The following is a 13,301-nucleotide window of genomic DNA, read 5'->3' as shown; positions in this document are numbered from 1 at the left end:
ACGGAACAATAAAAACACATTCTAAGTGCGCACTGTTGAGTGTATATATGGTTTCCTGTTTCATCAAACTGGAACATAAAACTTGGACACCCATTTACCCGAAGGCCTCAGGGACACTTGCTTGTCCATGTTTCCTATAGCATCATTCACGTTGGCTAAATAAAGAACATGGCGGGAGCCCAGCACCAGAGGAATGGGTGAGGCAAACCCTCTAGAAAGCTTCCCTGTCCAGTAAGCATTTTCAGCCGGAAAGGAGGAAGTCATGCCATTTACAGGAAAATGAGCACATCTGGAGAGCATCGCGTTAAGAAATTAGGCCATCTCAGAAAAACAATGACTGTATTTTTTTTCTCTCTCTCGCCCTTTGTGCTGCCTAGATTTTATACAAAGAAACAAAATCGTGTATGTGTGTATATAAGAAATGACAGCGGTGGGCTGTCTAAGGAGGACAAAGGGGAAGGAAGGGGTCAAGAGAAGCGGTGGTAGCAGGTGTGAGGGGGGATATGTTCAATGAACAATGGACACTTGTACAAAAGCATTAGAGAGAAAGACTTTACATGGCTATATAAAAGACTGAAGTCAGTGTCGACAACACAGCCCAGTGGGTGACACTTGCTACCACACGTGACAACCTGAGTGATCTCCTTAACCCACACCGTGGAAGAAGGGATGACACCTGCAACTTACCCCCTGACCTCTCCACGGAGTCTGTCACTCTCTCACACACAAACAGAACACATAAATAAATGTAACCAAGTGAAAGTCTGATAAACCTTAAGACAACCAATTCAAATAACTCTAAAGCAAGTTTTAAGAGTCTCAACAGTTCAGACAAAGGAACTCATTTTGAAAGCTAAGTCATGAATTGCAGTAGTTTGTCCTGGTGGAAACAGCAATATTTACTAGTTAAAAGCACACATCAATCCGGCATGGTGGCACACACCTTTAAGCACTTGGGAGGCAGAGGCAAAAGTTGGAGGCCAGTTTGGTCTACAGAGTGAGTTCCAGGACAGCCAGAGCTGTGTCTCTAAAGCACATGAAAACAAACAAATCCAAACCAAACCAACCAACCAAACAAGAAAACCAAAACACCACCACCACCACCACCACCAACAACAACAACAAAGTATTAGACTTTAAACCCAGGACAGATGGCTGAGGTGCCTACTTAATATAATGAAGTGGTCCTAGCCTTCAGGTTCTCCCTGCATCCTTCAGTCTTTACCTGCTACAGGACCTTCCTGGCTGGCACACCCCATCCCCTACCCTAAATTCTCCTGCCCAGGGGCTGGGCTGCCTTCCCTATAATAATCCAACCATTCTGGTTACCTGGTCTTTTAGTCTACTCCGTATCTCTGGCTGTTGTACCTGGTCTCCCCTCTCCCTTCCCCTCTCCTCACATGCACAGCTCAGTCTGGTATGTTCACTCTGGATTCTCCCAGAAGTCCCTGCTCTGACTATGCTCTCCCATACATCTGTCATAAACTTTCTCCTCCACCACACCTAGGAGCAGTCACGTCCTTCCTTTTCATTTCTTTTCTTTTTTTCATTCATCTGGTGTCCAAACCTGGGACCAGGCATGTCCTTTCCTTTTTATTTCTTTTTTCTTCATTCAAAAAGGCACATTTAATTTTATTTGGTGTAACCAAACAAGAACAAATGCAAACTTTAATGGGGGTATAATCCAAGTGTCAGTTTTAAATTGCTCTTGATCCACTTTCTGCAGTGAGTAGAAGTAGAAAATGTGCTCTGCTAAGTATACGCTACCATGTTCATTACCCAACCTCACCACAGAGAGAACTTGCTGCTTACACAGGTTACCGGAAACCTCCCTAGCCACTCCTGTATCCTCACTCTTTGACCTTAGCATCCATTCAGTGATGCTGCCATTCACCCACCCTACCCTTTAATGGCCGGATACTCTGGAACCACCTTCACTTCATACTGTAATGCCAGCAATATCTTTCCATTCCTATTATTTCCCAAGGCTAGGCTGTGGGAAGGCAAGACATAGAAATGCCACCAAGCACCACATACACTGGGATTTTCTAGGAACCTAGCAGAGATAGACTCAGCTGAAGGCTGAAGGAACAGAAACAGACTCTCTCTCTCTCTCTCTCTCTCTCTCTCTCTCTCTCTCTCTCTCTCTCTTGTGAAAAAGAACAGGTTGAGAAAAAATAAAAATTATGGACTGGCTGGGGACACAGCTTAGTGGAAGGGCATAGTAGGACTTCAGCACTTCAATAAACAAAGACCAAATGAACTCCAAAACCAAACCTTTTAGCAACAACAATTTACCCACATGTGGCACACTGCTCAGACTGGTGGTGTCTTAAATTTGTCAACAGTGGTCAAGGTGACTCCTGTCCCTGTTGCACAGAATAAGAGGAGTTGGATTCCTAAGCTTGCACGTAGGCTCCTCATTTCTGTGTTCAGTGTTCTAACCACATTGATAATATTGCTACTTCTGAATACAGGCTGCCTGCCCAACACACTGCTGCCAACATGTGGGTTCTTAAGAGAAGCCTTATTGCCTGAAGGATCCTAGAGCTAAAGAATGTTCTGGACGAGACCCACTCTACCTGCCAGAAAAGGCTTTGGCTTTGTGCAGTTGGCTTACCTCAAAGAGAGGAACCAGATGCGTGGGCAGAGGGCTCAGGCCTCAAAAGGACCTCCTGACACAGTGTTACCAATCCTCAACACGTGAGGCAGACCCAGGTGGCTTCGATAGTACTAGTTAAGTGGGATTATTTTTTTTGGTCCTAGGTTTCACGTTAAATGCTATAGTTCACACACACACACACACACACACACACACACACACACACGTGCACACATACACACATGCATGTACCCCCACATGTTAATAATGCCATCAATATATTAAAAACACAATTATATATTATAATTCTTATTTAACACTCATTACAATCCTACATAACAAGTGTTTTTAAAATTTAATTAATTAATAAAGTTAATTTATTTTTTGAGATAGGATCTCACTATGTAGCCCTGGCTGTCCTGGAACTCACTATGCAGACCAGGCTGGCCTTGAACTCACAGAGACCCACCTGCTTCTGCCTCCTGAATGATGCGATTAAAGACATGTGCCACCATGCCCAGTCACAACAGATATTCTTATTTTACCTTACACATGTGAAAATAAATGCACAGAGATGTTGTGGCTTCACTCAGGTCACACAGCCAGAATCTATAGCAAAAACAAGTTTCTCTGTCAAAATCATGCACCGTGGACACAGCCACCTCCACAGGAACAGCAAGGAGTAGGCTCACTTTTCTTCTGCATGTGGAGACATGGGCTTGGGTTGCATCTGTGGTGGCTGGAAAGAGAATAGCGCCCCCATAGGCTCATCTATCTGAATGCTGGGTCTTGAGTTGGTGGAACTGTTTGGGAAGGATTAGGAGGTGTGGCCTTGTTGGAGGAGGTGTGTCACAGGGGGTGGGGTGGGGTGGACTTTGAGGCTTCAACAGCCCACATGAGGCCCAGTCTTGCTCTCTCTCTGCTCCCAATTTGTGGACGTAGTATAAGCTCTCAGCTACTGCTCTGGCACCTGCCTTTGGTCATACTCCCTGCCATAATGGTCATGGACTTGCCCTCTGGAACTGTGAGCCCCGAATTAAACATTTTCTTTCCTAAGTCGCCTTAGTCATGGTGTTTTGTCATGACACTAGAACATTAAGACAGAGTGTTTACCTTGACATTTACTGGCTGTATCACCCTGAGCCCCAGCTTCCTCTTTTCAGATGAGGCAGCATCCACCAGCTGCTAAAGCTTAGCCAGCAAGAGTTTTGTAAGAGTGGTCTCTGAGAAAGCACAGCAGTGAAGCCAGTGCTCACAGCTGTCCTGGCTGAGCCACCTCCTGCCAGTGCTCACATCTGTCCTACCTGAGCCACCTCCTGCCAGTGTAACATCTGTCCTACCTGAGCCACCTCCTGCCAGTGCTAACATCTGTCCTGACTGAGACACCTGCTGCCAGTGCTAACATCTGTCCTACCTGAGCCACCTCCTGCCAGTGCTAACATCTGTCCTACCTGAGCCACCTCCTGCCAGTGCTAACATCTGTCCTGACTGAGACACCTGCTGCCAGTGCTAACATCTGTCCTGACTGAGCCACCTCCTGCCAGTGCTAACATCTGTCCTGACTGAGACACCTGCTGCCAGTGCTCACATCTGTCCTGACTGAGACACCTGCTGACAGTGCTCACATCTGTCCTGGCTGAGCCACAGGTCCCAGGGCTTTCAACAAGGCCATTCAGTAAGGTGAAGCACACACAGCTTACATTCACCAGTGGGAACACTCCATGCATTCTTTAGAAACTTGAAACATCCAATCAGTGGACAAACAGGTTAAAATCATCTCTCCCATAGTCCCTAGCCTTGGAGCACACTTTCCAGAAGGTGTCTTCTCCTTTGGAAATATTTTGTGCACATTTAAGCGCACGTCTTACCCTCCCAAGGATGTCTATCCCATTTTTATGTATGCTAAAATGTTATAAAAAAAAAACCAACAAAACATTTAGGTCATATGCTGGACTGTGGATATTTCCCAGTGGCTAGAACACTTGTTTACCATGCACAAGACCTTAGGTTCGATCCCCAGCAGTGCCAAGGAAAACTAAGATTAAGATCCTTTTTGGTCTTTTCTTCTTGCTATAAGGAGCATCCCTCCCCACCTGTCTTAACACTCATTGTATGCATTTCCCAGTTGGGTGCACACAGTCATGGTCCTGGAACAAATCACCTTTTAGAGAGGGCAGGGGTACAACTACAGGAGACTTCACTAATATTCAAACAGGCTGCTGTTTGTTTCGGTGTTGGAATCCATAGTGAATGCTATAGCTACACATACACACAAAAACCATACACGGGGTTGGAGAGACGGCTCAGCAAAGCCCTGGCTGCTCTTCCAGAAGGCCAGAGTTGGGTCCCCAGCACCTACATTAGGCAGCTCACAACTGCCTGCAACTCTAGTTCCAGAGGAATCCAACACCTCTGGTCTCTGAGTACATTCTCTGCACTCATGTACTCATATCCACACACATGCACAAAATTAAAAATAAGAGAAATTTTAAAAAGTAAATACACACGCATATATTTATAATATCATTAATATACTGATATACAATATAAGAGCACATTTATGTATCTCATATTCTTGTTTAACTCTCATTATAATACTGCAGGGCAGGTATTATTCTAATTCTACGCACGTGAAAACGAGCATATGGAGGGAGTCACGGCAGTCTGACTAAGGCCACATAGCTAGGATCTGAATGGTGCCTGCCTGTCTCCAACGCAAGCAACTTCTTCTCCCAACGCTGTTATTTTGCTGTCTGCCACAAACATAGTTATTTAACTCCTAGTTCATTATCTCAAAACTCGTGACGATGGTGAAATGGTCCAGGGCTATTATGAGAATTAAGCGAGAGATTATGCTTAACGACCACTGTCATGCCTGCAAACAGGAGATGCTCAGTACACCCGTGCTCTAAGCAGAGTGCTTTTCTTGCTTCAGAGGAGGCAGATCCTGGCTCTGAAGGTGTACACAGGGGAGCTGCCCATTCCTTCCTGCTGGGTTTGCGGCTGAGAACACGGATGAAATGGCTGCTGTATCACTCCCACTCTCGGGCAATGAGTCCCATAAGTCTCAACACTCAGCCCAGGATCTTTCCAAGAGCATTAAGTCCTCCTGGGACCCCCTCAGTGTAAGTCCAGATGTAAATCACATCATTGCTCTTCAAGGGGAGCCCAGGGATATCCATGGAGCACTGCCCATACCATACCAACCGCCTCATCCACCTGCCCAATCACCACTTCTTTCTCCTTAGGCACAGTTCCTGTTCTATCTCCATGGCAACTTCTCTTAAGATTCTGAGCACAATATCTCAACCCTTATTCTGTCCCGCTTTCCTTCCACTCCCTATCAAACAGTGACTGCATCAATAAATTCCTGACCATCTTGACCACAAGGACAGAGAACTTTCAAATAGCATCCTGTGCCCTCTGCAACCCCCACCCCCACCAGATGTGTGCATGGCACGGGCACACAGGAAATGTTCAAGGAACTGCACTCTGGATAGGAATTCACCTACAACTGAGTATTCAGTGGAACTGTAGCAGCAGTCGCTCTGGGTCTGGATTTTAGTGCTTGGCACCAGGAAAAGAGCCTTGTTTCCATTCTCACTCACTGGGATAAGTAGCTTGTAAGAATTGTAACAAACGCATCAAAAGTCTTCCCTCTCACAAACGTAAACATTCTAAAACGTACCAGGAGCTTCTGGGATTTTGTGTGGAACAAAACATCCTGGTAGTGCTGGGCACAGTCTGGGTACACATCTCGGATATTAGCGGTGGGTAGCAGCAAAGTGTCTAAAGTCTTCAGAGGGTTCCCTTCATCGATGGCTTCATTGATGTACCCGAGAGCCACCATTCCTGCAGAGAGAAGAGGAAGTTTTCTAAGTCACAGCACACTGCACATTCTCTCATGTTACATGCTACAGAGAGCTAACAAGATACAGTGACTGCACAGAATCAATCACATTTCTCTATGCATCTAATGTGTATTTGGAAATGAAATGAAGAAAAATTCAATTCACGACATATTCTAACCACAAATCCATTGCAGTGGAAGAGTAATGCACATTTGGGAATGATTTAAGAAGCATGACACATGAATACCTAAAATTAGGAAACCCCTCAGAAACAACTCCGGGGTAAACAAAACAGAGGGTTGAAGACAATGTTGTGAAGGTAGAAATACTCCTCCAGCAGGGGGGACTGGAGGAGTGCGGTTTGGATGTATTGTATGAAAGAAGAATAAGAAAAGGAAGGGAGAGAGGGAGGAGGGGAGGGAGGGAGGGAGGGAGGGATGAAGGGAGGGATGGAGGAAGGAAGGAAGGAAGGAAGGAAGGAAGGAAGGAAGGAAGGAAGGAAGGAAGGCAGGCTCCTCAAATTGATCTATTCCAGGGTAACACCTATAAAAATCCAGGAGCCTTTTCACAAAATACAATGTGATAAACTGACCCCCAAATGCACATAAAACACAAGGAGCAGCAACAACCAATGAATCCTGAAAAAGAGGAAAATGCTGGAGGATTCGTCCCTATTTCAAAACTCATTACAAAGGTACAGTGACTAATTCTGCAGAGTCCTGGCATGAGGAAAGCCATGTAGATGAGCAGAACAGAACTGGAAATCTAGAAATGGACCCTTCCACTTATCACCAATTACTTTTTTCAACAAGGGTTCAAGAACAATTCAGTGGGCAAAAAAAGTCTATAAAGACTATTGCTAAAAGCAAATGGTGCAGGGTCAACTAGATACCCACATGTGTATGAACAAAGTTGGACCCATACATCAAATCCTGTATATAAATGGACTCAAAACAGAACCTAGACCTAGGTGTAAAGGCCAAAACTAAAAGTTATAGAACTCTTAGAAGAAAACATATCTTAGTGACTTCAGGCTGAGTAATTATCTTTTTAGCTATGGTATCAAAAGCACAAAGAAAGAAAAAACAGTAAGTATATGGGATTTTCGTCAAAATCAAACCTTTTGTGCTTGGAAGTTCTTTATCAAAGAAAATTAAAGAGCAATTTAAAGAATGGGGCAAACTATTTGCAACTATTCAAATCCAACAAGACTAATATGTTGTATTTATAAAGAGTGCCTATAATTCAGTAATTTAAAGACAGTGACATCAATTTAAAATGGGCAAAGGATTTAAATGTACATTTATATAATGATGATACACAAATTCAGTAAGTATATGAAGAGACACACAATATATTAGTAATTAGGAAAATGCAAGCCAAGTCATAGTAAGATGCCATTTTGTAATCACTAGGAGGGCTGTAATAAAAAAACAATAATAAGTGATGGTGATGCTTGAGAAATATGAACTCGTATGCATTGTTGGTGGGGATGGGAAGTGGTGCAGACACACTGGAGAGCAATTTGGCAGGCTCTCAAAATATTAAATACAAAATTACCATGTGATCTAGCCATTCTGCTTGTAAACGTCCAATTGAAAACCCAGATCAATATAAAAACTTGAAGGTTTAAGGCAGCATTATTTATAATAGTTAAAAAGCAGATAATAAATTTATATCAAATAATAAATGGATAAACAAATGTATCTCTATAGACCTGGAAAGGATTATTTATATATTAAACACAATGTGAATGAGTCTGGAGAACACGCTAAGATTACTTTTTTTTAAGCCGGATACAAAAGGCCACTATGGACTTACAAAAATATGTGTATGGATGTCTTGCCTGCATGTATGTCTGTGTGCCACATGTGTGCCTTGTGTCTGTGGACAGATGACGGCACTGGATTCCCTGAGAATAGAGTTAAAAAGGGCTATGAGCTGCCTTGTGGATAAGGCGCGTGCTAGGAATCCAAGCCAGGATTATCTGGAGGAGAGGCCAGAGGCATCTCTCCAGCCTCACCATTCATGTCTAAAAGGCAAATACTATGGTATGTAATTTATAGTCCAAGAAATGCACATTTTTAGAAGAGCACACTTTTGCATATGGACAGCAAGAGGGTAACTATTTCTAGTATGACTCTAAAATTCTAGACAACAACACAAGACATCAGGAGATAGGATCAAAGGACAAGTTTAACGCAGAGACGTACAGAAATGAAATGCAAACCCAGGAAGTTTTAGGCATGCATTCTGCTCTTTGTATTACTATACTTTTGCAGCAGTAAAAGGGTCTTAAAACAAACAGTTCAAAATCAAACAATTTTCTTCCATATTAAAGAAAAGTAGAACGGATATCCACACAGCTCAGCACTGTCCAGTGGAATTCTGGGTAACTGTGGGACCTTTCATTTTTGGCGTTGTGCAATATGGCAGTCATTAGCTAAGTCACTATGGAGCGATTACCATGAGGCTGCTGCAATGAAGAACAGAATGTTAAACTCGCTTAGCTGTGATTCTTTTAAATAGTCACACGTGGCTGGGAAACAGAGGCAGGCCCCACAGAAAAACAATGTTATGTGTATTTTGGGGACAGCTTTAAGGTTCAAATACAGATAGTAAATTTCTTATATTATTTACCTAATAATACACATTATTAGCCTTGAACCTTAATTCAAGGATGTGGCAAAGGAGGGCTAAGCATATCTCTTGTTTAGTTGGTGTAATCGCTAACATATTGAGAGATCTGAGAACACAGGCTATACAAGGGCTGAGAATAAAAAAGCAGAGAAGCTAGGTGATGGAGTCCGAAAATGTTATATGGCTTGAAGCAAAATGGATCTGTTTGAAGAAGGTCTCTCTCATTAATACTATGCTATCAAAAAATAAACCAGAACCCAGTAATAATATACAAAAGTCAGTATACATGTACGCATACATGTACTCATCTACACACACACTAACTGGAACTGACTGCCTACTTTGGTGTTGATGAACAAGATCTGGTAGAGAAACTAAACACTGTCTAGGAAACACACTGTAAAGGCCAAATACCCTTATTATGTCTATTATTTTTAATAAAAAATGATCCCAAGACATTTCACAAACATAATAAGCCATAAAAACCCAACACCTCCAAGTTTTAAAAAATGCACCCCTACTTTGGCATTCAATGAGGCTAACACTTTTCTACTAGGTGACCTCACAAACACCACTGTGCTAGGAATAAAGGGATTTATCCAATGAGGGAAAGGAGTCATCTCAAGCGATTAGAGATATTCCAGGTTACAATACTTAAAGATATTTGGAGCTAATAAAGTCAACTCTATTGCTTTAACATCCAAATTAAATGATTTTCAAACATGAGGAGATCCATGGCAAGTTCCAGGTGCTCCTCTCACCCTTCCTACTTATAAACTGGAGCATACAGGAGATGTCCCATCACGCAGACACCCCCGTGGTCAGGCTGTTCTAAATACCTTCAAACACCCCATCCAAACATGATCTTAGCAGAACCAAGTGTGAGAAAGAGGATGTACACACATCCTAAGGGCCGGTCACCTGGCAAGGAGTGCATTCCAGCTGACATGACGGAAATCACTCGCTTAAGTTCTTGATAGTGTATCTAACAACACAAGCTGCTGACGTCATAGTAAATGACCTCATAGGAGCCAAGGAGCCTACCCAGAAGCCCCTTGGGCACACCTGCCTCGCTTTTTCTGTTTATACATGTAAAAGGTAAGCCCCATAGGAATAAAGATTGCTGTGCCTTAGCCCATGACCTACTTCTTTAATCTAAGCATGGTGCTATGACATTCCAGACCAATGACAGTGGGTACTCTTGGAGAACCTGTATATTTGAGCTAATGGATGAAATAACTTATAAGAAATGGCACTTTACCAAATTTTAAAAGCAACTCAAATCTGAAAACTTTCTCTCAGAGGCTGTGCGGGTAAAATAATATTCCTCTGTGGTTTTGTTGAGAAATGTGGGTTTTTCCAGGAAGAAATCAACAGAACATCAGAGTCCGGGAACATATTTAGCAGCCCGTTATTGGATACATCTTGCATTTAACACTTCTATTAGCTGCAGGCCCAGAAACAGGAGCGGACCTCTGACACACGTAATGAGTGTGAAGGACAAGGCCAGGGCACTGCTCTTTCATAATCCCCAGGAAAACTCACAGCTCTTGCAGATGATTTAATTACTGTGTTGATTAACTCTCATTTGGCCATAATAAGGCATTTTAAAAAGTTTTACTTTTATGTGAGAAGGGTTTTTTAGTCTCGCATACAGATCAAGAAAGGAACTATGAGAAAGGAAAAACAGATCTAAAGGTTAATATAATACCCACATCTTGAAAGTAGAACAGGAGACCATTTAGGGGAGGAGGGGGACTGTTGAGACAGGGGGAGGGGAAGTGGGGGGAAGTGTAAAGGGGATGAATAAGAGCAAAGCCGTATTGATGAAAATGTCAGAACGAAACCCATCTCTTTAGTATGTAAACCAAAACTTAATATTTAGCTTTTTAAGCTATCGCTTTAATGTATGGTATTAAACACGATACTTCAGGAATTTTAAACAGCAATAAGAGAGGTGTTGAGAATGGGGAAGGTAATCAGCATGAAGCAGAAAGACGGCTGGGGTAAGGAGCACTTGGAAAGGTGGGGGTGTGGAGGGACGTGGAGGGGAGCAGCAAAACATTGTTTGAATGATGCCATTAGGAAACCTAATACTTTATATGCTGATTTTTAACACTAAAATATTTTTAAATGCCTCATTCTGAGAGAAGGAAGAAGAACAATCAAACCACAATATAGGTAAATTAAACACTGTGTATTAATGTTCTCCATTGCTAGAAAGGGGGCAGTATTTGAAATAACTTTCCTGGTGCTTAGTATATGCCCTCCATGAGAAGACGTTGATGGGTTGTGGGAATGGCCACAACAGTCAGGAGACTCTGGTTACAAATAATTTCTGCTTACACAAGGCCACTGTCTCTTTAAGATGTACAAACACTTGTTTTTCTCTCCTCAGCACAGCAGGCTGAGGGTGGCGCTCCTCCCTTCAGTCAGTGTGAAGGACAAGGAAACAGTGCAACAATTGTGGGCATCGAGACTAACAACCCTTCAGGTGGGCAGGCAGCATATGCAGACAATACCCCAAACAGACCAGAAGTTAGAAAACAGTGATGGGACCTGATGACGTGTTTCACCTACCAAAAGAAATCCTACTCAGTGGGTGGCATTAAGGCAGGACTCTCGGATTGTAGATACGAGCGTCCAAAAAGAGGGTAAGAGGACAGAGGACCAGCGGCCACTCTCTGTAGTGAAACACACCACACACACACACACACACACACACACACACACACACATACACACACACATACACACACACAGTGATTTCCACTGCCTACACCCCAAGACGCTCAACATCTGCTCAAATCACTGCTTCCCTCGAGAGTAACATCTGGCATGAGCCCCAAGCTCCCAAGCCAACACATTAGAAGAGCTCATCAAGGTGTCTGATTACAGAGATTCTCGTGTCTCATGGACAGGAAGTACAGAGAGGGGCAACAGAAAGCTGAGCTGTCCCCAAAGAAGCTTCGATGTATACAGGACTCGAACAGGACAAAAATCATGACAGTGTCCAGATCTAAGTGTCCCAGTAAATCCACACCCACTGCACACCATTCAGTGGGATGGAGTCCAGAGGGAAAAGACCCTGAAATATCAAAATGCAGACTTGGCAGGGTGCTCACAGGAAACAGCCAGGCTGACCGGAAGAATCCTGGATGATTCCAGTATTCCAGAGTTAGATGCAGTATGAGGGGGACCAGATCTGACACCTCACCAGAGCTCACCAGAGCAAAAGAGCTTCAGACCTGAGACACGTGTCTGCTCCATCTGCGAGCTAGAGCAAGCGTGCTAGAGAAGGTAGCTGTTCCGGGACTAGAGGCCTGACCTTGCAAACAGCTCGATGTGAAAGAGCCCGTGAAGGAGACTGGGAATGGTCATTGTACTTTTCTAACCTGAGTTACTTATTTAGATGGCGTCTTGAATATTGAGATAACAGAGACATGTACCTACAAATGAACTGAAGTTCTTTGGGGTCACCAAGTCAAGGTGGCATTGATCTGTGCTAATCAGACTAACTCACTGCCTAGCCCATAAATAAATACATCCCACAGTGTCTAATTAAAAAAAAAAAAAAAGCTGAAGCTGGGTCATGCATGGTGCATGCCTGTAACTCCAGCACGGGGGAATGGAGGCAGGAGGACCTTGACTTTGCAGCTAGCCTGGACTATATTGTGAGAACTTGATCATTAAAAGAAAAAAAGCTAATAAAAAAGAAAAGAAGGAAGAAGAGGGTGGGGGCAGGGGAGGGGGAAAGGAGGGCAGAAAAAGGAAAGCTGTAGCTAGAAAGGACATCAGGTTTGATTGGTTCTAATTCACTGCTGCTAACGAGTCAAGGCTTGGCCTTCTTTTCCCTTGGGAATGACAACCTGGGCCGGAACGTCTTCATTCATGCTACAGAAGTGTGGCAGCCCCAGGAGTCCCCCAGCTTTCCTTTTCGAATGTCTGTGTAAGCCAAAGGGGAGAAGGAGGAAGCAGGCTGACGTCAGGCCATGTGCCCTTGGAATTCTTCCATTTTCATGCTGGTTCATCATTTTAGAAACAGAACACACTGTCATGATATTTGACCATACGGTCAGATTATGCTCCCATTTTTCATTCTTAGGTTGGAATGTGTCAAAGTTCAGGAAAGCACACACATGAAAGGCCAAAGTAAAGATGAAGTCTTCTTAGAAACATAACTGCAGAAGCACATTTTAAGTAAAAAC

General features: G+C 43.4%; 1 protein-coding gene across 4 annotated transcripts in view; it reads right to left on the bottom strand.

Annotated features, from left to right (window-relative positions):
• The window catches only part of Iqgap2 (IQ motif containing GTPase activating protein 2), a 274,968-nt gene that overhangs the window by 80,691 nt on the left and 180,976 nt on the right, over positions 1-13,301 (bottom strand). Inside the window, exons 1-2 of one of the 4 annotated variants that reach the window (XM_059276314.1) lie at positions 10,015-10,097; positions 6,291-6,454 (exon numbers count right to left, since the gene is read on the bottom strand). In XM_059276314.1, the coding sequence (XP_059132297.1) occupies positions 6,291-6,454; positions 10,015-10,042 (192 nt within the window). In that variant the 5' untranslated portion in view covers positions 10,043-10,097. Of the gene's footprint in view, positions 1-6,290; positions 6,455-9,932; positions 10,098-13,301 lie in introns of those variants that run through there. The other 3 variants (XM_059276316.1, XM_059276315.1, XM_059276313.1) reach the window with 3 other exon arrangements.

This window comes from Peromyscus eremicus, chromosome 11, assembly GCF_949786415.1.
Source record: "Peromyscus eremicus chromosome 11, PerEre_H2_v1, whole genome shotgun sequence".
In the NCBI taxonomy this organism is placed as follows: domain Eukaryota; kingdom Metazoa; phylum Chordata; class Mammalia; order Rodentia; family Cricetidae; genus Peromyscus; species Peromyscus eremicus.
The sequence above is the reverse complement of the archived record's forward strand: the minus strand, read 5'-3'. Positions and strand labels throughout refer to the sequence as shown.